The following is a 23,165-nucleotide window of genomic DNA, read 5'->3' on the forward strand; positions in this document are numbered from 1 at the left end:
TTTCAAAATCTACCCACCCTTACAAAGAGATGTGCAATTGTGTGTTCTTTCTCATACAACTACTAATTTGCATGTATAAGTAACATTGTGCGGATTCTGGGAGTGAGAAACACAAATTTTAGAAGTAAACGGGGGGTGGTGTTGCAGTTCAGATGCTTTCAGGTTAGGTTTAAACCACATTTATCTTCCATGTGGAAGTGCTGGGGTGGGGAACCACCACCAAAACTCACACAGTGCAGGGGAGGGGAACCTGTCCGGCTCCCCTCAGCAGGAACTGGCTGATCTTTTAAGCTCCTCAGAGGGCTGCTGTTCATGTCTTGTAAAATGCCGTCTGTGCTGCTGGTCTGACCCTTAACCAGCCATGTGCAGTGAGCTGCTGTTCCTGAATGTGTTCGGCAGTGCCATTTTTAACAGTTTAATTGGAGTGAACTCTCTTCCCCATTGAAATATCGCTAAGTTGAAGAAAGGTGCTTGAATTTTGTGAAAAACTGTACAAGGTAATTTAATTTTTGACACTGGGATTGGAGCATGAACTGAATTGCCAGCAAGAGACTACTGAAGTTGGAGCAAGGGCCACAAAGATGAGTAAGGGACTGGAGCACCTCTCATGTGAGGAGAGGTTGCAAGAGCTGGGACTATTCAGAGAAGGCTCAGGTCTCATCAGTGTGTATAAATACCTGGCAGGAGGGAATGAAGAAGAAACAGCTAGGCTCTTCTCAGTGTGCCCACTGATGGGAAAAGAGGCAGCAGCACCAGGTAAAACACATGAAACTTCATTTGAATGCAAGAAAACTCTTTGTTTGTTTTACTGTGAGGGTGGTCAAAGATTGGAGCAGGATTCCCGAAAAGTTGTGAAGACTGCTTCTGTGGAGATGCTGAAACCTAGCTGGACATGGTCTTGAGCAACCTGCTCCAGCTGACCCTGCTTGAGCAGAGGCATTGGATCAGAAGCTCCCAGGAGAATGGAGGTCCCTTCCAACTTAAACAGTTCTGCAAAAGTTTTGTTGTTTTGTTCCCTGCGCTAGATTAACTTACTAGTTACACAGATCAGCTTCAGTTGTCTCCGTATCTGATAGGTTATACTGCAGCCTTCGTTGCCATATGAATATGAAGTGTTCCTAAACCATTTGCCTTTTTTCCTCTCTTCTTTCTAGGTTCTGGGAACGCCTACAAGGGAGCAAATTAGAGAAATGAATCCAAACTATACCGAATTCAAATTCCCTCAGATTAAGGCACATCCATGGACTAAGGTGAGTCTGTATGAACTGAATAATAAAGACATGGGCTGAAAGTAAAAATTCAGAGTTCAGTTTGTTCAGTGGCTTGGTGGCTTTCAGTCTAAACTGGGTGCCTTTAAGCTGGGGACCTGGTAACTCTTGGTGTAGATAAGAAGAAGGTATGGAAGCATTGTGCACTATAATGTCTGGGGGGCTTTGAGGTTGCCTACAGGTTTGTTGTTTTTTTTGTTGCGTGTGTGTGTATTTGGTTTTTTAACAATGGGGGGTGTACGTGTGTGTTTATATCAGGTTGCTATACGTCTAAATCCTGTCATACTATAAACTGAGATGCCCAAGTCACCTACAAATGGGAAATGTTCTGGTGATAACATGTGATGCTTTTTTTGTGATGCTGTTACGTAATATGATGAGGGCTGACAGTCACTTTCTTAACTGGTTCTCTGATAGATCTTGTTATGTTTGTACTCCTATAGGCGTGCTGTTGAGGGGGGTTGTTTTTTCTTGGGGTTACTTCTTAAGACTTCTTGTTATCTGTCTTTCACAAGGAGATACTATTGCAGTGCATGCAGACAGTATTATAATGTCCGTGGTCAAAGGGGAAACCACTAGCATTGAAACAAATACATTGCCATGCAATTAAGGTGTCTTCCACATATCAAGGAATGATGAATTTGTGACTTGGGGCACGGTAACAATTAATCTTTTAATGAGCCTCTTGGATGTGGAATAAGTTAAATATTTGAGTTTTAAGAAATTGAAACTTAGGTAGTTAAGATTTTCGTTTTGCTGCTTGAGAAATGTCTGATAGTCACAGTATATTCTCACCATGTCTTGATGGTTCAGGTGTCCTTCTACTAAGGAAGTAGTGGGTATTGGTGGAAGGCTTGCGTTTCTAGCTGAGCACATGTTCAGGTCAGACTCTTCTGGACAAAATGCTTTGTGGTAGTAGAAAGTCTGGATAAACTAATTAGAGCTAATTGATAGCATGCCACGTACCTGACAGGTACCTGCCAGGCCAGGTACTGCAAGTCACTATTTTTGTGATGCTCTCCAGTGAGTTACGTACCACTTCAATTCTCCTTTTCCCCAGTAATCCTAATCCCTGGTTTGCATCTGTGTATCAGAGTTTCTTTCTGCATGTTGGTTAAGTGATTTGTAATTGTATGAGAGGTCAGTAAATCCAATGAGGCTTTTTAATACCTTATGTTAACAGGGGGAAAAATTATGGCAATTAAGTCCCTGAGAGTGGTCTCTTAGTTTTGAATTGCATTATGGTACACATCACAAGAGTAAGTCCAAAAGCCTTATAGCACTGAATATTAGGGTCACACCTGAATTCCTGCAGTGAAGGTGTTTGGATTGGGGGGGTTTTAAATTAATATGCAGCGTAGTAGGAATGCCAGTAGGAGAGGTGTACCATAGGACACAGAGTTAAGCATCTAAGCTAGCTATGCAACTTACCTTGTGCCTGAATAGTCTTAAGAGTGTGCACTTGATAGCCTGTTAGACCACAACAGAGATCTTTTGTCAAATGGAAGCTTCAAGAAAAAACTGAGACTTCCTTCTATTTATATGAATGGGTTTTCGCTCGTTCTAAAGGATCACAAGCGAAACTAAGTCAGTTACAGAGAATTGAGAGGAGCTTGCCAGAAAATCGAATCTGCATTCTCCATTAGAGCACAATTAGTTTTGGAGAGCTGTGCTTGCAACGTAGCTTCTCATTCTCAAGCCATTCTGCACACAACTCTTCCTGAATCAGCTGGGTGTAGAACAGCATTTAAACCAGTTTATTACAAGTGGGTTACGTGATGCTTCACTTATGAGATCTGTACTTTTATTAAACAAATGCTGTATTAGCAAAAGGAATTATCCAGCATGGCGTTGATAATGATGCTCATCCTCTCAGTGTATTGTGTCTAAAGATCCTTTCACCATTTTGGACATGTCGAGCAGTGAAAGATTGAAGTAGTAGCAGCATTATGTAGAATTGATCTTCCTTGCCCAGCTGATTGATATAATACCTGATGGCACATCAGTGGGCATGTGCATCCTCTTGGAGCTTCTGTATCTTAGAGTTGGAAAGCATGGGAGAAAAAGCACCCCTGAATTCTGGTTGTTTAATGAGCAGAAAAGGAATGACTGAAGAAGTGGAAGCGGAAATGTTTTTTTGCTACAACTGTGTCTGTAACCAGAGGGTTAACAGTTGCCAGTGGGACTTGAACTTTGAAGTTTCAGCCTCAAAAGTACAAACCCTTGCCATCTAAGCTAAAGAATTATGAAGGTTTCAGTAGCTAGAAGGTTGTTATTTTTGTGGACTAGCTGTGACCAGAGGGCTCAGCAGACAGAAGTTAAGGGGTTTTTGTGTGGCAGAACTTGCAGGCAGCTTGTTTTCAGCACGTTTGAGAGAAAATTGCCGAGAACGTGGTTACCCCCTGTCAGAAGGGCATTCTCCTTGTTGCTTTGTGTTGTTCAATACGACAAAGGTATTTTTCAAAGTTGAGGGGTTTGTAGGCCCTACTTGGAGTTATTCATGCAGTGGAGACACCCAGTGAAGGTGCATGTTTAGCTGCTGTCTGGATGTTTAACCTCTTCTATGCAGTCTGGAACTGGTTGTATCCAGGCCAATAATCTATACAAAATAAGGTCCGTGATTCACTCTTGTTTTCAGGGAACTTTCTTGGTCTGCAGAAGTGTGTGTAGATGACAGTTAAGAATTTTCTTTGGAAGCTGCAGTACCTATAGGTTGCATCTGAAGTTCCGTGGTGCGGACTTCTGTTGAATGTACCTGGTTCTGGTCTGCTCTCTAGGTATTTTGGGCAGGCATAGATACATTATTTTCCTGCTCAGTATTGCTGTGGTGGTGTGATCTGCTACGTTTACTGTAACCTACTAGGTGAAAAAGAATAGTGGTTGGTGCTGTAGGTTCTGAAATAGGGTCTGGGTATTTTAAAGAACTGGAGAAATTGTTTGAGACTGAACAAGGATGAGTCCGTGAAGGAGTATTGTTTCCCACATTCATTCAATTTCAGGCTTAAATTGGAATTTTGGGCACAAGTTTTATGGAAATGGGAAGTCTGCCTTCATAGATTTATAATTTTCGGTAGAAATGGATTGGTATCATCCGAATACAGTATTGATATTCAATGTGATGTAGTAATATGAAGAAAGCAATCTCAAACTAACAAGGGTGCCTCTTCATAGATTAGGTGAAAAGTCAAGTTAACACTAAAAATATTTTTCTTTGCTGCAACAGTAGTGCAAGTTCACAGTGCAAACTGTTCTCAGACTGGGTTTTCAATCTGGTGACGACTTGAGGTAGAAGTACTTTTGAAACTCAAGAGCTGGAGTCTCTTGTTGTAAAACATACAGAGACCTCCCTCTCCTCTCCGGATAGGTCTGTGCTGCCCAAGCATGTGTGTGTTTTTATACCAGTTACGTGCATGATGCAGAAGATGGGAGTTCAGTATGTCCCTGGCTAGCAAAAGAAAAGAGAATATGAACATTCTAGGAATCTCTCACAGTTCTTCCAACGCAGGACTTCTCTCTTCTTCTCCTCTGGCACCCCACACCCACAACTCCAGCCCCAAAAAGAGGAATCTGGGATATTTTGGTTCTTTGGTTCTTTGGCAGGGGTCCTCTTCAAAATACCAGCATGTTTAATTTAGTAACGTCGTCTTTTCATCCAGACCTCCATTTGTTTTCACTTAGTGTAGAACGTTTTGTATTCATGGAGGTGCATTCTGCTGCTTATCTGCCTTGGTCTGTGAGTAAGTAGCACTGAGTTTTGTAAGAGAAGCAAGGTTTTGCAGGGGTGGGAACATCTTTGAGTGATGGAGTTGGAAAAAAATAGGTAGGCTTTTAGACACACAATCACATTTTCAGGTTTATCTTGGGTTGGAAAACCTGACCATTTTTTTCCAGCTGTTTCAGCTCATCAAATAAGTTACTACCCTTTCTGGTGGCTTTGCTGCTGCTGTTTTTACTAGGTCAGAACTTTCCTTCTGGGTCTTTAAGCCACCACAACTCCTTGAGCCACCTTTCTTCTTGGCAGTGCAGTCTGATCTCTGCTACTAATCTTTATACTTGTTTCTCTTCTTCTGACTAAGCTTTATCTATACTTTATAACTGTGTGACTGGAAACCCAAGAAGAAAATCCGAGACCAAGTGCCAGGTTGTACATCACAGTGCTGTTAAAGTTCAGCTTTGGCAATTGGCTTTCTCTGAAGCTTTTGGCCCTTTTGGAGGAGGGGGCAGGGACAGTGGGGTGGCTGATGAAAGGTCTGAGTGCATCCTTCATGAGCTTGTGTTAGGTAGGTGCTGCTTACCACGGGCTCGTTACAGCTGGCCTTTATCCTAGCATTACTCAAGTGCTACCTTCAGATCTCACAACCTTTGGGTTACGAAAAACAAAGACAGTGCTGTGATTATTTGCAGAAATATGGAAGATGTGTGTGAAGGCCCACCTCTCCCCTTACATCCAGCTAGTAAAGGATCTCATTTGAGTAAGATTGTAGTGTATGCAATATAATTATGTAGTTTAGGCCTCTTCTGCATGGGGGAGATGTCTCGTTTGTATTTCCCCCCCACCCCCCGAAGTACTTCCACGTGTTTGCCAGTAATGGCAGCGTAATGAACTGAGTTATCTACTGAGCTACAAGCACGCCTGTGGTTCTTGATGGCAGAACAACACAACAGGTTATATCAGCAAAGGCTGTTTTCTTTAGTCAGATCAGAACCTCTGCCTTGTCTCCATTGTGTAGAGACAGAGCAGTTTCCACTGCAGGCAGCTCTTTAAAATGGTCAGTACATCTCTGGTGTGGTGTGGTTGCCTTTGTTTCTGCTGCTCTCAAGATACTTGCAAGACTGTTCACACATGCAAGCACTTTTAACAGTTGGTGAAACAAGTTTGAATGTACTTAAAAGAATGGTTTCATTCACTCCCAGATCTATAGCTAGGTGGTGTGTGAATCATAATTTCCAAGTCCGTGTTGGGATGAAAAAAGACGGGAGTCATATGTTTAACAGTGGGAGAGAAAGAGGGAGACGCTGTCATGTCTACATTGATTTTGAGCATCTCTGCCCTTCTGCAGTGCTCTCTTGTGGGTGAATACATGAGGACTTCTCTCTGCAGTACTTGCCATTAACAATAAAGTTGCAGCAGATTAGGGCAGGCTCCCTCTCGACTTCATAAATGCTTTCTTTTTTCTTTTTTTCCTTTTTTGTTACTTACACTCTTCAGCACGCTCTTCTGTCTGTGTTTTCAAGGCAAACTATTATAGCAGAGGAAAACAGTATCAAAGATGAAACTTCAGGCTCAAGCTCATCCATTCTGGCACTTTTCCAAAGCAGCTGGCCACTCCTGGCTGCAGCTGAAGTTGTGCAGATCCACAGTTGGTTGTATTATAGAGCAGCTTTGAATATAGACTTTAGGATCCGTGTTTCTACCTGTATTATGAAATAATTACTGCTAATATTATAAAATACTTCACAAATATTTTAGTTTGAGTATTGTCTGTGTGTTTATTCTTTGTATATGTTTACCATACTAGTCACTTTACCTTGAATGTTGAGTTTTTCTGTGCTGGTAGCAGGCAGTCCTGTTGTCTTCCCCACGCTCTGTGACTGGGACGTGAAGAGTCTGGTCTCTCTCATTAGCATGTTTTTTCACCCTGCAGAATCAGTTTCATGTCTTCATCCTGGCCTACTCCTGCTCTCCTGGTTCTTGTCTGGTTTTTAAGCAGATTGTTTTGCTTGTAATGCTTCCAAAGTGACTGCTCATACTGTAGATTCAAGGAAGAATACCAAACAGTAAAATGGATAAATAGACAGCTCGTTTTGTCACTTCTAATTATAACTGATGGAAAAAGAAAGCAAAAATTCTCGTGTCAGAAATCTTGTAAGTGGACTTGCATTTGAATTAAAGCTGAAAATGCAAAGTCTTCTTTCTGAGACTGGGGTCTGATCTTTTGTAGAGCTACAAAGGTACAGTAGAGATGAGATGTTTCTTTGGGTGCGGTTTTGTAATCGGCACAAGTTCTCACATTCATAGGTTCTCCACCTCCAACCTGCATATTCCTGACACCTCCCTTCTGCATTATTGTTTGTACGGTAGCAAAACCTCTTGAAGAACACCAGTGTCCAAGATTTGGATCACCTTTCTTACCTAGCTGACCATTCGGCCCTGACCACGAGTGTTGGGACAAGGGAACAGGGCAGACCTGCATGGCCAGGAGAAGGGCAGAACTGTCTTTTCCAGCATGAACTGGAGGTGATTTGTCCCGTTGTGAAACCATGCCCTGACCTCTTTCTGAAGAGTACAGTTCTGGTTTTCACTTGGTGTGTAATGACTTTTCAAGCAATGAGTGAAAACGGCTCTGCTGGAGACTAACTTAAACGAAAAAAACACAGGGTATTTTGCCAAGTTCATGTTTCCCAGCTTCTTTTGTAGGAGCAATGATTTTTTGACAGTGTAAATATCATATCTTCATCTAAAGCGTGAGAAAATAAGCCAGGTTTGTTGGGTGGTAAATTACCCTGCCTCTGCCCAATTTGTATGCAGTAAAGAAAGTACTGCTTAACAATAAATGAGTGAGCACTGATGTAACATTAAGACATGATTTGCATCAGTGCAACTATGGAAATCAAATGCTGAGTTTAATATGTCTTCTGCAATACACCATCTGTTTAGCCATCCCATTGCCACACATCTGTCTAGGCTGCTTGTAGCGGCTGTCCCATTGAGGCTGAGAGCACTTCCAGAGGTAGATTTTGGGGGTTTCTCTCTGAGAAGAAGGGGAGCTGTTTTGTTCTGCTTAGCTTTGTTGCTTTCCTTTAGAGTTTGGCAGAAGCAGAGCACATGCACTGGTTAATAAATGCTAGCTCGTTCTGTCTCTGCCGGGTCCTCAGTGGAAGGAGCCCAGTAACAAGTGTGTGGTCTCAACAAGAAGTAGCTTTGGAGACAGGTTCCTGGTCCGGTTCCCAGTTCTGTGTTGGCTCATTTGTAAGCCACTTAACCCTTCTGTCTTGATTTCATTTCCCCCTATCTGTGTAAGTGCCATCTGACAGGGATTCTTGTCTAATAAGGCATTTATTGTTTCTGAGCCGCTTTTTAGAAAAGACACAGCAGGATTTAATCAGAGAAGGAAGTTGGGAGGCTTATATATACTTTGCAATAACTCCCAACACCAGCCTCTCTTGTGTACTTTTTTAACCTTCATTTGTATCGCGTGAGTTTTATGCACTTCAAAATAGCCAAGTGGTGTATTTCAGAAATCCCGCTCTGAAATTCTCAGGCCCTTGGTCCCAAGGGCAGAGCTTCAGACACAGCTTTGGGTTTCCTTGTGTCAGGTAGAGCTCAGTGCAGACGTTGCTGTCTTGCCTATGTCTCTTCCCTCTCCTTTTGTGTTTGGGAATGTGTCATGTTTATCATAAACCTTCTTCCGTTAAACTTGCGTGACCGAAATACAGCTTCACATCGTGGAGTTGTGGTAATCGTCTTGTGTGATTGCATTTTTAAAAAGTTGATTTGAGGGTCCTGTCCGACATCTGATGAGTTTACTTGTAAACAGTACATGCTTTTGGTTGAAGGGAGGAGCTCCCTCTCTTACCTAATGTTCATGTGCCATCAAAAATGTGCTTACAAACTGAAAGGAGATGTGCACAGACTGTCAGCCTGAATCAGTGGTGTGGGTGGTTCTTGGCAAAGCATATGAGTCTCTGAAAGCTGGTGAGGAAATTTTTAACCGTGGTGTCACAAACTTGATGCGTTAGCAACAGATGTCATTTTCATAAGCCTCTGCTCTCTTAGGGAGCACAGCATGCCAGCAGTATTCACAATCTGCATGCGAAACGCACAGTGGTTGATGGCATGAAATCATGTCTCATAATACACGCTGGCTAGAAGAGCACCTTGGTGTCACATTGTGAAGCTTTGGCTTTGGGGCTTAATTAGACCAAGACGACGGAGCTCCGTGTTGTGCATGGAAAGTCTGTTTGAAGAATGTCAATGAACTGAAAGTCAGAGCAACCATTCTGTTAAAACAATACTTAGTTCTTGCCCCATGTGGTTTTATTTGAGAGCTGAATGCTGATGTGTGTGAAGTGAAATAGGAGAATCCTGCGCTTTCCATCCCTTTTCTTTCGTCTGTCCATGCGTGCAGAAAAATAAAGTAAAATTCAGAAGGGGCATGAACTCCGCTACGCTGGTAGGAACAACTTCAAATTCGTAAAAGAAAACGTGACCACGCTGCTAGTGCACAAAGGCTTCATCTGAGCTGAAGTCGCTTGGGGATGAGAGCTGCCTAGTGCACCAGGGGGGTTTAAGCCTGGCAATTGTTTTTGAAACGTTGAAGAAAGTGGTAGTTCCAGAAAAATGAAAGGGGAGTAACATTAAAAAGTTTGCATTGATAGCAGCGTAACTTAGGAAGGAGAGAGGAGTGTGCCTGGCCTGGCTGCCGGGCTGTTACGGGCTGTCAGTATTCCAGCATCACCAGCATGCCTGAACAAAGAACTTGCACTGGTCCCTCAGCTTTTTGGTGAGGTATAGATTGAAGGGGATGGGAAGGGGGATGGGGGGTGGGGTGGGGGTGGGGTGGGACAAAACCTGAAGAAAAGTACCAAAAGCTGTGGCTTTGGATGAGTCGGCATTTCCATTTGACATGATCATTCAGAGATTTTTGTAATTCATCCAAAAAGGAAAAAAAAAAAAAGCCCAACCAACCCAAACCAGCAACCTGGGTCTCAGCCTGAAATTCATTTGCTTTGCAGAAACAAGAGGTTTTGAGTTATGCAAGTGCAAATTTTCCTTAAAGATTATTGTATGTAAAGCCTTTTTTTTGCATTTGTTTATCTCCAAAACAGGTTCATTTTTTAAAATGAAAACTTGAGCCTTCGGTCCCTCCTGTGGACAAATAGCCTTACACAAGGTCTTGTTTCATTTTAGAAAAATGAATTGCTGCGCCGGTGGGGTAGTATTTGATTGCTTTAAAAGTTCCTGTCAGTGTTTTATTTTTGTTTTTTGTTTGTGGACTTGCTGTGCCTTTTGCCCGGCCATATTTAGTCTGCATACTAAATGTTAGTCTGCCCAAACACTTTACTTTGTGCACTTAGCTTTTTTCCTTTTTTTTTCTTTCTCCTTTTTTCTTTCATTTTTCTTTTTTTTTTCTTTTGCTTTCACCCAATGTATTTTAGACCAAGACAGACTTTGCTCCGATGGGCCGGATTTTAGTCCGTGCACTAAATTTTAGTCCGCAGACTAAAAAATAATCCGCGGATTATTTACTAAATCAATTCCCTCACTGAGAACTACAGAGACCTTCAACTCTTGCCGAGTCCTACGCGCGAGGGGCTTCACGGCTCACCAGTCCCGCTGTCTGTCCGTCCTCCCACCCCTTCCCACCACGGAGTGCCGGCCCGGCATCGCCTTGGCATCGGCACCCCGTGGCATGGAAGTGCTGGCGTTACCCACGGCCGGGGGCGGCAGCCGCTCCTGTAGTTCTCGGTGGGCGAATTGGACAGCTTTCCCGGTGGAACTGTGTTGAATGGGAAGAGCTAAAAGACCACAGGGGGGTTTGCTTTTATTTCGTAGGGCGTTATTCAAAAGGGAGGCGGGAGGGGACAAATTGAGGGGAAAAAAAAATAATTCTTAAGTAACGGGTGCGACGGGTATGAGGGGGAATAAACCCACAATAGAGAGAAATTCAGTCCATACCCGCACTCCTGAGGTGGTACGTCCAGTTCCTGAAGGATCCTAAAGAGATAACGCCAGCAAACAAAATCCAGTGGTGGGGGAAGTCAATCCAAAATGGAGAATAATCCGCGGCGGCCTGAGGCACTCGTAGCTCACACAAATTAAAAGCATCCAAATTCAAAGTACAGATCTCGACTTTTACTTTCTCTTCAGCACAAATTATAAATTGCTAGGGGTTTGGTTTTTTGGAAAAAAAAAATGAAAAAAAAAACCACAAAACAACCAAACAAAATCCCCCAAAAGTTTACATTGTGCCTGTGGGACAGATTTACAAGTGGGATGCACCTTTGGGGACAAACTGATCTGGCCCCGTTGTCTGTGGATGTTTCTATCCAGGACCGAGGACTGAAAGATCTTTATGATGGGAATTTCAATTACCCTTTTAGTTCGAGTTAGAGTTTTGATTTCGATTTTTTTTATTTTTTTTAGTAAATGCACTGGCATTGGAACATAAATTTAATACAGAAATGTTTCTATACTATGCCTCACCATTGCACAATCGATTTTTTTGGCATACACTGTGGTGAAGTTGGACTTGCTGCTATGGAGACTGATGTTTAAAGTTTCTAATTGTATAAACATTTTCTATGTCCCCCACACCATGGTTTTCTTATAATATTGGCTATATTTTTCCTTGCTGGACTATTCTCTTTTGGATTGACTCCCCCTGTTTGGATTATTTCACTGCATTATCATCTTTAGGACTCGTCAGGAACAGGACATTTCACCTCAGGAGTACGGGTATGTACTTAAACATTTTTTCAAATTACTAGGCCTAGCCTTGGGAAAAAAAAATAAAAATGCTAGAAGTGGAATATTTTGAGTTCAGACCACATCCTTGAGGCAGCAGCCAGGCAAATCAGTGTAACAGAAGGTAATGGAGATGGGCACAGACCTGTAACTCACTTCATGTGTTAGTCATCACTTGTTGCAGGGAGAGGCCGTGTGAGGTCTTCTGGTTTTTTTGATTATTCCCCCTCCCCTTCCTGGTTTGATGCAGTTAGGGCAGACCTTGGGAGCTGCCTGCCCCCGGTGACCGATTCTGGATGGAAGGCAGGCTGAGCAGTTTGCACCAGGGCTTAGGACACAGGTGTTAGGGTCACACTGACTTGAAGATGAGGAGTTTCAGAGTGGACAAGTGAGTACTCCTTTTACAGAAGGAGATCTGCTCAAGACAAGGGCTTGTTGTCTTTGCCTTAAGGAAAAAAAAGTCTTTTCTTTTTCATATCTGTATAGTAGCCGATATGTGAGCTGTCCTGAGGGAAAACCACAGCTAAGAGTGAAGTACTTTAATTCCAGCTGTGGTAAATCAAGCCTGTTAAAACATCAGCGTGAAGGTGCATGAGGGAGGCTTCAGTAGTTTTATTTCATGTTAAATACCAAGCGACTTCATTTCTGTGGATTTACCTCAAGACACTCATTTATGCTACTTAGCATGGGGTAAAAAAAAAATTTAAAGACACTTTTTTCTTCCTTTTTTTTTTCCTTGCCCACCCCACACACACCCCCCCCCCCCCCAGTTGGAGACAGTCTTATATTTTGTTCAGGCCGTGCCGTGGGAGCGACACTTGCATCCCCTGTGGTCAGCGAGCCAAGCGCTGCCGGCAGCAGGCACACAGCCCCTCCGCATGACCGTGCGTTCATGGCACGGCGGTCAGCACAAGTTCTCTGCCAGCAGCGTTAAGCTAAAGCCTTTCTTTTGTCATCATAGGGCTCGTACAAAAACGTTTTCTGTTTTGCAATAACCTAGTAGTAGAAAAGAATCCTCCTCTGTCGGTACCTGGCTCTTCGACTCCCCGAGTGAGGATTCCCTGCCATGCAAGTTAGGGCAGCACGCACCGCAGCAAAACTAGGTGCTGCCGAGCCAGCTGGGCACCAAGGGGCAACATTTAGTCCCCAGAGAACTTAGCGTTTGTGTGTGATCCTCATCCAAGAGAGCATATATGTCTTTGGTTTAAAACTTACTTAAGGAGTGCCTGTGCAAGTTCCTCATCTGTGATGAATTAACATGTCATGCACTGGGGTTTTTTGGGGTGTGTGTTATTTTTTTTCTGCTCCTTGGTGCTGTGTGGCTTGGGTTCACCTGCACTGGTGCAAAAGCATTTTGGATGAGCTCAGTTTTTACCACAAATGCTGGCATCAGAACTTCACACTTGCACCCCCCCACTCCCTTTTCCCCAGCCTGCCTGTCACGCACAGCGTAGGGAGAGCAGAGTGCTTGAGGAGGCCACCCGGGTCACGTACATGATTAACTCATATTTTGCTTTTGACGTAAAGAGAAAGGAGGATGGGGGTGTGATTAGTGGTGGGTAGAACAGTTCTTAGAGGTTTAAAACAAAGCTGCAGTGAAGAACTTCTTGTAATCACTCAAGGTAAAAAAAATCAGTTAGAGTGAAATAATTGGTTCTCTTGACACAGTTTTCAGCTGTCCTTACAAATACCAAATGTGCAGGAATTATCCCAATAAACTTATGAGAATGACTTGCCAGAATAAGGTCACGGAAGGAGTAACTTGCAAATTAGAGTTAGGCATTTCCTGCACCCCACCCGCGCTTTCCTTGTTGTTCTCCAAAGTTGAACAGCAGCCTCCATAGCAACAATCTGACCTGCCTGCCTGCAAAAGTCCGTGTTAGTGAGACTTGGTTCACTAGGCAAAGAAAAACCAACCCAAACCCATAGTGGGGCCTTATTCAGTTTTTACATCCAGTGAATCCTGCTCATTTGAACCTTCCTCCCCACCTTCACTCCACCCCATGTGCATGGCTGGTAGCACCTGTGTGTTTATCATGATTTTTGAATGAGTATCCCCTTCATTCTTAAAGTTGTTTTTCTGAGTGCGCTCTCATGAAGTCTCTTGCTGGCATTGCACCTTCACTGTAGTGCAAGGCGTTGCAATTAACCCTTTCTCAACCCCAGGAACTGGATTTTCCCATACTTACTTGGAGGACTTTGATTAGCACAAACCACAAGTTTGTTCCAGCTAGTTGGGCAACGAGAGGTTTAATTGCTCTGACTTGCTTCTGGTTGGCAAAGGAAAGAAACATACCCAGACAACCTGTTTCTCCTTGCTTGTTGTTTTGGTTTTATTTTTAGGTCTTCCGGCCCCGCACTCCACCAGAAGCAATTGCGCTATGTAGCCGTCTGTTGGAGTACACCCCCACTGCCCGCCTGACTCCCCTGGAGGCCTGTGCGCACTCTTTCTTCGATGAACTACGGGACCCAAATGTCAAGTTACCAAATGGGCGAGAGAAACCTGCACTCTTCAATTTCACCACTCAAGGTAGCCTGTGAGCATTGAAAGAATCCCTTCTTTCGGGAGAAGCGCTGGGATAAATGTTGGTTGTAATGCAGATGTCGCTCCCTAAGAAGTTAAAATCTGCGAGCAGGACTAAGGGTATTAAGCAGTTGTATATCCAGCCGTCTGTTTCAAAAAGAGAGGAAGGGAACTTGGAGAAATGGGTTATAGAGTTTTCAGATGCCTGGTGCCTTTGATTCAAATTTAGTGCAGGGTGGTTACTATTGGATTGCATCAAGAAGGTTTGCTTTTGCAGTTCAGTGTCTGCAGCCGAGCTGATGGTTTTGTGTGAAATAGCAGTCAGCGGGTATCAGTGGAGATTAGGTTATCATTTGGATATTAGTGGAGATTAGGTTATCATTTGGAGATGATCCTGCTCCTTCATACGTGAAACTTCATACCATAGCAAGGAGTAGCGTGTATTAGGTTTGGCAGGACAGGTTGTAGTGTTGCTGCGTCCATTTTGGGTCTGGATGCGAGATAAATACAGAGGCTTCAGTGTCCAGATTTCATCTGCTGTACAGTTCATCTGGCATTACATTGACTCGGTCATTTAGAAACTGTAAAAATGATGGACAACTAACTTTATTTGAAGCCAGACTGATATCAAATTTTAAAACCATTTATGTGGGTTTTTTCCACAGAAGTCAGAAATGTAAAACTGATATCCCCCCTAGAACAGTTTTGCCTGCCAAGACAGAGAATGTGAGAACTATGGCATACAAATATGCTATTAATTAATTTTGGAGCACTTCTTAAAGTTATTAGCTGCCAACTCTCACCCTTGGAGCAAGAATAGATCTGTGTGCCTTTTCTGTTTGAAAGTCTAAAACACCTTTTGGCTCAGTTAGCATCGATGTAATTTTTCAGACGCTTCAGTGTATGCAATGCCTGTCTGCCAAAATGTGAAACAGAGCCCTCTCCTTCAACATGTGGAGCCCTTTCATTTAAGAAAAAAAAAAAAGAAAAAAAAAAGGGGGTAAGGGGGAGAGGGCCAAAAAGCTTTATGTCTGTACAAAGTGATATTTTAAGCTGCCTGGAAATAAACTTCTGACTCGCTTTGAATAGCTGCATTGCAGAAGGTAAATATATTAAATATACTAAAATATTTCCAAAGCATGAATACCTTAAACTGTTCAAGAAAATAGTTTGTGCTTCCAGGTCACTGTCCTCTGTGCTGATTTCTGCATCTATTGTTATGAAATTAGTACTTACGTTACAAGTCCTATTTACAGGTTACAATACTCCTGAATTGCCTTTTCTTCCCACTCTAAGGCCATCTTCAGCAGCTAAGATAATTTTGATCCCAGTATCTTGATACAGCTTCACCCCTGTTTTTGAAAGTATTTCTTATTGTTTCTTAATGATGTTAAGGTTGGGCTTATCATGAAAACAAGGATTTTAAAAAGGGTTGGAAAGCTCTATAGCGAGTCTTTTTTAAAAATCCTTAGGGGAAAAAATAACTATGTATTGGGAATGTGTCCCTGGTGTGGCAGTGTGGAAACTGCTGGGTAAGCTACCCAAATGCTCAAGCAAATTTAAAGCTCCTCTTTTGCCATGCTGAGGAGCTGATGTGCTCTCCCCTTGCACAGTGACTCATGGGAATGGCAAGAGAAATCAGTTCCAGTGGAGCAATTTCCTTAAGATTAAAAAAATCAGGTTTCTCACACTGGCAGGTGCCAGTTTCACCATCTGAAAAGGGAAGGCAGGACAGAGGTTGCTCGCTAACGCATTTCCAAATAAGCTATGTTGCAGATGACCAGCCAAATTAAAAAAAAAAAAACCACAGAGTTTTTTTAAATAAATTAATCTATTGCTTACCATGGTGATTTTAAGACCTTTGTGATTACTAAATGTGCAGCAGTGAGTTTTGTATAGCAGCAGTCCTGATTGCAACCTCAACATACACCAGAAGCTTTTGCTCCTCCTGTGACCGCTGTGTGGTCCTCACGCTCTGGCCAGACTGTGCAAGGTCCTGTCAGATGGGCTCGTCCAGAGCAGAACTCCCACCTGGGAAATAATCAGGTCATTGGAAGTCAGATGATGACTCATGTTACATCGTCTGTGGTAATTTAAAAAGTAATGAAAGACATCTTTTTGTTTTGAATGGGATTTGTTTTCAGCAGACAATATTAGGTTTTAGAAGTGTTTCATTTGGCTATATCCAGTTGCCTGAAACCCGTAAAGTAGGAGGTTGCTGCAGAAGGCTTGAAGGCAAAACTGTTAGAAATAACAATGTAAATCTGACCATTAGTGCATTGGATTGATTTTCAGGAAGAACCTAAGCGTCATACTGAATCTGCTGATCTGGGCACTGATGCTGCTCAGATAGACTAGGAAAAAAAAGCAGTGAGAGTACATGGAAGATAAAGGTCGTGGTCTTTGGCTGCCAGCAGTAGTTGTGGGGCATGTAGGTGCCTACTGGATTGTAGAGATGAGGTCTGTTGAAGAGGTTTGTCTGGTCATTCTTAATGCCTTGCCTGTAGGTTTCTCTTAGTTTTTAAAGAGATGTTATATGCTAACTGGGGTTTCAAAAAATTATTTTGGCCAAGGAGGTATCCACTGGCCGTAGAGCTGCAGTTCAGTGGCTGTCAGATCTGCAAGACCCGCAATTTTTCTTTCAGAAGCGGAATTTTCAAACAATCTGTGAAATGACGAGTGTTTCCTGAGCTTCTTGTAACATGTTGGTGATTGTGCTGAGTCACAAACGTTACTGTCACTCCGTGTTGGCCATTAAAGACGGCAAAATTCTTCTGTGATTCAGTGCTTAGCAATGGTTATCATGCTTCTGGTGACAAATTGGTTTTTTTGCTAAAGTGTGGGTGGTTTTGTTTCACTTTTTTAAATGACCATGGCTTGTGACCTTTAAAAAAAAGACATATATATATATATATACACGCGCACACACACATATATAAACCCTTCATTTCTAACCAGACTGTTTCAGTGTGACCAGAAATTCTGAGTGCCATCTAGCTTTTTTAGGCAGAGTATTCCTGCTCAGGGCATGTGGAGGGGGGAAGAAAGAAAAATTATGAAACTTGTGCTGCGTCCAGCACTCCTCTAGGTTGAGGAGAAACTGCTGGAATAACTTGGGTTAAGTGAGGTAAGTTTCCATGACAAAGCAGACATGATACAAGACTAATTTTTCCAGGGGATTCTGGTAGTGTTGATATATCAAATGTCGTGATAGTGAAAAAGGGCACTGCACTGTTTCCCAGCATCAAGCATTTTCTTGTGTTTGGGGAATGAAAATGATCTGGTGTTCCAGGAAAACTGGAAATTTTCATTCCTGCTCCTTATTGGAGATGTCAGCTGGCTGCACATGGCATGATTGGATCAGGAGGAAGCCAGAGATGTTTTCCCAGCTAATGTGAATGGGTGTTGGATCTCATAAATGAATTGAAGTGGCTGCTCTGTTCACATCATGGTATTGAAAACTTTGTCTGGATTGCCTTGATCACAACACCTTCTTGCTTGTAATTAACACAACCTTGAATTGCAAGTTTGATTTAGATTATAGTTCAATAGCTTGTCCAAATGCTGTGTTGGAAACCCCTGAGAGCAGAGGTTCTCAATGCTTTGTAGACTGCAGATACCACAAGGTCAGGCTTTTTCCTTGGTATTGGCATGTCCCATCCTTGCAGATGGGATAGCTGCAAAAATACAGTAGAGCAAAAACTCAACAAGTTCTCAGGCAAAGCTGCTATTAAACTCCAGCCAAAAAGAGTTCAATGTACTTAAGTTATTTGTCATCTGAATTGACCTGCTCCTCTAAGCGAAGCGGCAGAGCTGAATTTAAGAAATTTTGTACCAAGAAAGGTAATGTGGGGTTCGAGAAGAACGGAATAAGATCAGTCGTGTAGTCTCTATGCAGGTTCTTTAGGGTAGCTTCAGAGAAATGATTGCACTTGCCTTAAAAACAACAAAACCCAGTATACTTGCCAGAACTGGTGCTGCAAAAGGAGGTGTTCTGATGGCATTAGGTGAACTTATGAGAGGAATGAGAATGGGGTCGAAGTGCCGTTGCAAGGGTGGTGTTCTCCCGGATCAGCTGGTTCTTTGGCCACAGCAGTGCGGGCAGGCTGGAGCTGCATCCTCAGGGCCCTGCTCGGTGCCGGGAGGCAGCAGATGTCATTTGGTTTCCTTGATATTTTAGCCCCGCTTTTGTTGGGGTCGCAGCCCCATACTGCTCCCAGTGATGAGCAGAAAATAATACGGGGATGATAAAAACTTTCAAAAAAGCAAGGTAAACAGCAGATTTCCAGTAATAACAGATTTGAGCAGGAGCTCTAGAAAAAATACTGAAGCAGCAACATTTTCAAGCACAGAGCAGCTAATACCCAAAACAGTATTTTAAAGTACAGGTTTATCGCCAGTATTCAGCTTTGACACTTGAGTATTCATGTTTCTTCGGTTTATTTTTCCACTTAAAATGGAAATCTATGAACTTTGGATAATATTATGAATATATGAATTCTGAATTATTCCTACATGAATTTGAGGATTAGTATTTGTACAAGTGCTGTGAGTATTGAGGCTTTCTAGAAGGACTGGCTAGGTCCGCTTAGACCCAAATGGAGTGTTACAGGATAGATTGGGGGGGGCTGCAGGTAACGTAGCAAGTTTGGTTTGGTTCTAGACTGGAGTTTGTGTTCATAAGTGCTGAAACGCGGTCTCAAATGGTGTCATGAGAGGCTTGTAAGCAGGTGAGAGTCTGCTGCATCTTGCACTCCCAGCCATAAAGAAACTTAATGTAACTTAATGGAGAAAAAAAAACAACAAGTAGACTACTGATCCCTTCTAGCCTTAGAGTTAAAGCTTGTGTTAAAGAAAAGCAATAGGCTCTTAGAAATGAGCCCAGATCATTTAAGATTGGGTACAAAACGCCCTTGCTGAACCTACGGCGTGCTTTGGATGGGTTTCTGTACAGCCCTTGCTATCTGGAGGTCTTACGTAAAAAGCTGTCTATTCTCATTTCTTCCCCAGATGACCTCCTGAAGCTCCCAAAGTCATCACTCTCCTTCCGTGAGGTGACTGTTCGCATCCTTTTCACCGAATGTTGCTTCCTCAAGAGACAGCCAGCCGCTCCTGTTTCTGAAACAAACAGGACCTGTCTTGTCTCAGCTCAGTCCCACCTTCTGTGAGGCAGTAGATTCTCTTGAAAGGGTGCCAGGAGATTGTCATTCGTTGGCAATGTGTTGCCCTTAATCCTCCCACAGTTGTGGCTGCAAGATGCCTATTTCTCATTCTGATACACATTGAAGCTATATTAGATCTGGAGCCTAAAAGACATGACTATTTTTTCCTCCGTTAATGTCTTCAGAAAGAACGGTTGCATCATTTTGTTGTCCATTTAAATTGCCCAGCAGACCAATTCCCTTTGCCTTTCCCTATGCGTTTAAAGGAGATGTCACCTCTTCTTGGCCTCGCTCAAGGAGAGTGCTGTGAGAGATTGGTCTTGGGTTCCTGGGTCCATGGGAAAGTGATGCTTGAGTGAGCCAAAGAACCAGATCCCTAAAACTCATGGAGCAACTGTTGGAGCTGCTTGCTTGCTGAAGCAGTGCCTGAAGCAGCACCGCTGTGATCAGCCTTCTCCTTGAGACTGATTGCAAGTGGGTATGTGAAGGGGATCCTTCCAGTGCTCCGAAGGGAACGGTTACCGGGCTGTGATAAGGAACAGGCTTGGCTGGTTCTTTGCTAACTCCCAAGCTGCTCTCTTTCTCTAGGAAATAATAATTCCCCTGCACCAGTACGTTAGTTCTGACAGTCTTGCTTTGGAGGCTGCCTTGCCGAATATCACCGTGGTTTCCTCTTGCTGGTTGGCAAAGAAGAAAATGTAAAGCAACCTTTAGCTGTAAGGGCATGCGTGTCACCCAAGGTTGCTGTTATGGGGGGGAAACCCAAGGAGCTGAACCTGCATGTGGGGCTCTTCATGGATGATGAGCTAACTCTGTTTGTTCTACCTCCCCTCCAGAACTGTCAAGTAACCCATCTCTGGCTTCGATCCTCATCCCTGCTCATGCCCGGAACCAAGCAGCTGCTTCAACCCCTACAAACGCTACAGCGGCCTCAGGTGAGAACATGCAACTGCCTCCCTCCCCACCCTTGCTCCCCCTGCCCAGGCACCTTCCCTCAGCTAAAGCCCACGATGCTGCCTCGGCCCTTGGGGTAAGTGGGGGAGGAAGGGTTCATTCCAGCATCACCTGAAACTCGGTCTTGGCAGGTGGTCATTTGGGTGCCAGCTGTGGTCACCAGTGCAAATCCTAACCCAGAGGGCACTTGAACTCTGCATTTGACTGTTTAGTTTGTTGGTGCTTCTCACTCAGACTTCCACCATTAAAAAAAAAATAAATCATTATTGCACCTGGTTTTTAGCAAGCCTTGTGGTTTGGTTTGCACCAAATTTCTGCGCTGTCAGCCAGTCTGAAATTGATGCTGACTTGGAGCATGAGTTTGTGATGCCTAGGAAGAGAGGAAGCGGCTGGCTTAGTGCACGTGGCCTCTGTGGAGCGTGGATGGGAAGGATTTTTTCCTCCAAGGCTTTAGCACTTAAAAGTTTCGTTAGGGCGTTCGGTCAGCGTGCTCACTGCCTCATCTCAGTAGTTGTAGTTGCTTCTTACTGAGTTTGCTTGTGTTGTCTTTGGGCACAAGGCAGATGCTTTTGGGTTTTGGCCAGCACAGAGTGAATTTCTTTTTTGCCGTTCCCGCTCGCTCTCGAGTTTCTATCAGAAACCTTTTAAAAGCTTACTGTTGGCCTGCAACCCCTCCACGTTGCATTCTGTTTCCAATGAAAGCTTAAAAGCCTGGTCATATCAGTTGGGAGACTCCCAAAGAAAACCCGAGGTGCTGCAGGATGTGGCAGAGGTGACCGAGTACGTGGTGCTCTGCCCTGAGTCAGCCCTGAGTCAGCGCGCCAGCTGGCTGTCTCAGGGCTTGGGCGACCGAAGGCAAACCACAAAATGGGTGTGCTTCTATACATCTGCCTGCAAGTCAGCCCCACGTGACAAGGGCTGTGATCCCCTTTTGAGGTGCAGGACGCTTACTCCACGTAGGAGAGCTGTTAAGGGGAAGCCCAAATTAAAAAGGTATTCTTGAAACGTACAGGAAAGCATATCCAGGTTGACGTGCTGGACAGTTACTGCTATTTGATGCGCTTGGTCCAGCCAGCGCTGTGTGGAAAGCGTTTTCGTACTTCAGGACAGATAGATGCACCCAAGGTTGAAAGATGAGGCTTCTCTCTGAAAATATAGTAGCAGTAGATAAAAGATAGAATCTGTACAATTTATCTGCTGTGAACTTAAGAGGAAGCAAAATTGCTATTTTCAGTTTTAGTATGTTTGTTTCATACACTTGGCAGTATTTTGCAAATAGTCATGTTTTCTGTTTCCCTTTTATGTGCATCTGTTGCTCAACGATGAGTGAAGGGAAAAAAAAGGAGATTAAGTAGTAAAAGTGATTGAAAAACTACAAAATGCAAACATGCTAAATTATTTTAAGCCCTGCTGAAAAACATTGTTTCACTTAATGTTGTTTTCAAGCCTTTTAAGGAGTTCTCTTTGCCAAGATACATCTTGAGAAATTAATGGGGTTAAGAAATCTGTTGTCGCCCAGCACTTCCCAAGAGTTCATGGAGGGGGAAATGCATTAGGCTGAGTCCTAAATGTGGAGTATTAAAAAAAAAATAAATAAATAAAAAAAACCAAAAAACAAGCAAAAAAAAAAGACAAAAAAACCCAACCCCACCTTCTTGATATCAACATTTTTAAACCTTCTGTTCACAGGCACTGCACTGAGTTGGGATAGGACCTCTTATTCATAGTTCAGAAACCAAAAAAAATGGCCTTGCAGCTTGGAAACAAATGGAGAAATTAAGTTCATTATTTGGCAACTTGCAGCTTTAGGTTTCTGCAGCACAGCTGGCTGGTAGTTTCTTACTCATGTGAGGTGCTCACAGCAGGCGCTGGGTATCTCGTCAGAGCTGTGATTTTTAGGATTAGGCGCTGTATGAGGTTATGTTAATCTGTTGTGCTTTGCATGCTGACGTTACGCTTAGCCAGAAATGTTTGTAGAAGGGGTCCCTTCTGCTGAAGTAGCATGGGAACAGCGCTCCCACCTAACCCAGGGCATCCCGATAGGCAGGAGGCTTTTCTACAAAACGTTTGCTTGTGTGACGAAGCAGTACAGGTTCAGAAACTACTTTTGTGAGTGGTGGTGGTGGTGGTGCAAGGAAACGGAGCTCTCAAGGCAATTCAAAGGGCAAAGCGAGTTAGGTGTAGCTGTAATTCACATCGTTAGTGTGTAACTTGTGGCTCCCTCTAGCAAGCAGAACTGACATAGAGGTTCAGTCCGCCCGCTGTGAGGTCCAGCGTAGCTGCCTGCTCCGTAAGCTTGAGGCACAGGCGCGTGTACATCGAAACATGGTGTGCTCGTTCCTTGCTGTAGCTAAGCCAGGTGGGTGGTGGTTACCTGCTTGCAGAGTCACTCCATTTTCCTAGCTGTCACGTTGGTACGCAGCCATGTCAGGTTGTTTGATAAGGTGTAAAGCGCTGCTCTTTATCGTGCACCAAGGCAAGGTCATAGTTAGAGAATAACTAGAAAAATTAGTTCTGCCTGAAGTCTAGGGAAGTTGTGTTTGTCAGGAGACTTGTGCTGACCAATATGACCCACATCTGCATTTTTAAAAGTTACTCAAAACAAGTAATTTTTGTTAACTGATAGATTGACCATGGTGATTTCAACAGCTCAATGCAACAGTAATCCTGGGATCACGATCTTAAATGGAGGGGAATTATTGTAGGTAACTTGAGTGTTCAAAAAAGTATTTGTCGTAAATTTCATCTTCTCTTGAGATGTAAAGCTGGGCTCACTGTACTAGTGGAAC

General features: G+C 43.4%; 1 protein-coding gene across 4 annotated transcripts in view; it reads left to right on the top strand.

Annotated features, from left to right (window-relative positions):
• The window catches only part of GSK3B (glycogen synthase kinase 3 beta), a 157,421-nt gene that overhangs the window by 125,010 nt on the left and 9,246 nt on the right, over positions 1–23,165 (top strand). For 2 of the 4 annotated variants that reach the window (XM_040595475.1, XM_040595476.1), the window contains exons 8-11: positions 1,155–1,250; positions 11,689–11,727; positions 14,080–14,266; positions 20,259–20,357. In XM_040595475.1, coding sequence (XP_040451409.1) covers positions 1,155–1,250; positions 11,689–11,727; positions 14,080–14,266; positions 20,259–20,357 — 421 coding nt within the window. The remainder of the gene's footprint in view (positions 1–1,154; positions 1,251–11,688; positions 11,728–14,079; positions 14,267–20,258; positions 20,358–23,165) is intronic. The other 2 variants (XM_040595477.1, XM_040595478.1) reach the window with 1 other exon arrangement.

The sequence above is a fragment of the Falco naumanni genome, chromosome 5 (assembly GCF_017639655.2).
Source record: "Falco naumanni isolate bFalNau1 chromosome 5, bFalNau1.pat, whole genome shotgun sequence".
Taxonomy (NCBI): Eukaryota; Metazoa; Chordata; class Aves; order Falconiformes; family Falconidae; genus Falco; species Falco naumanni.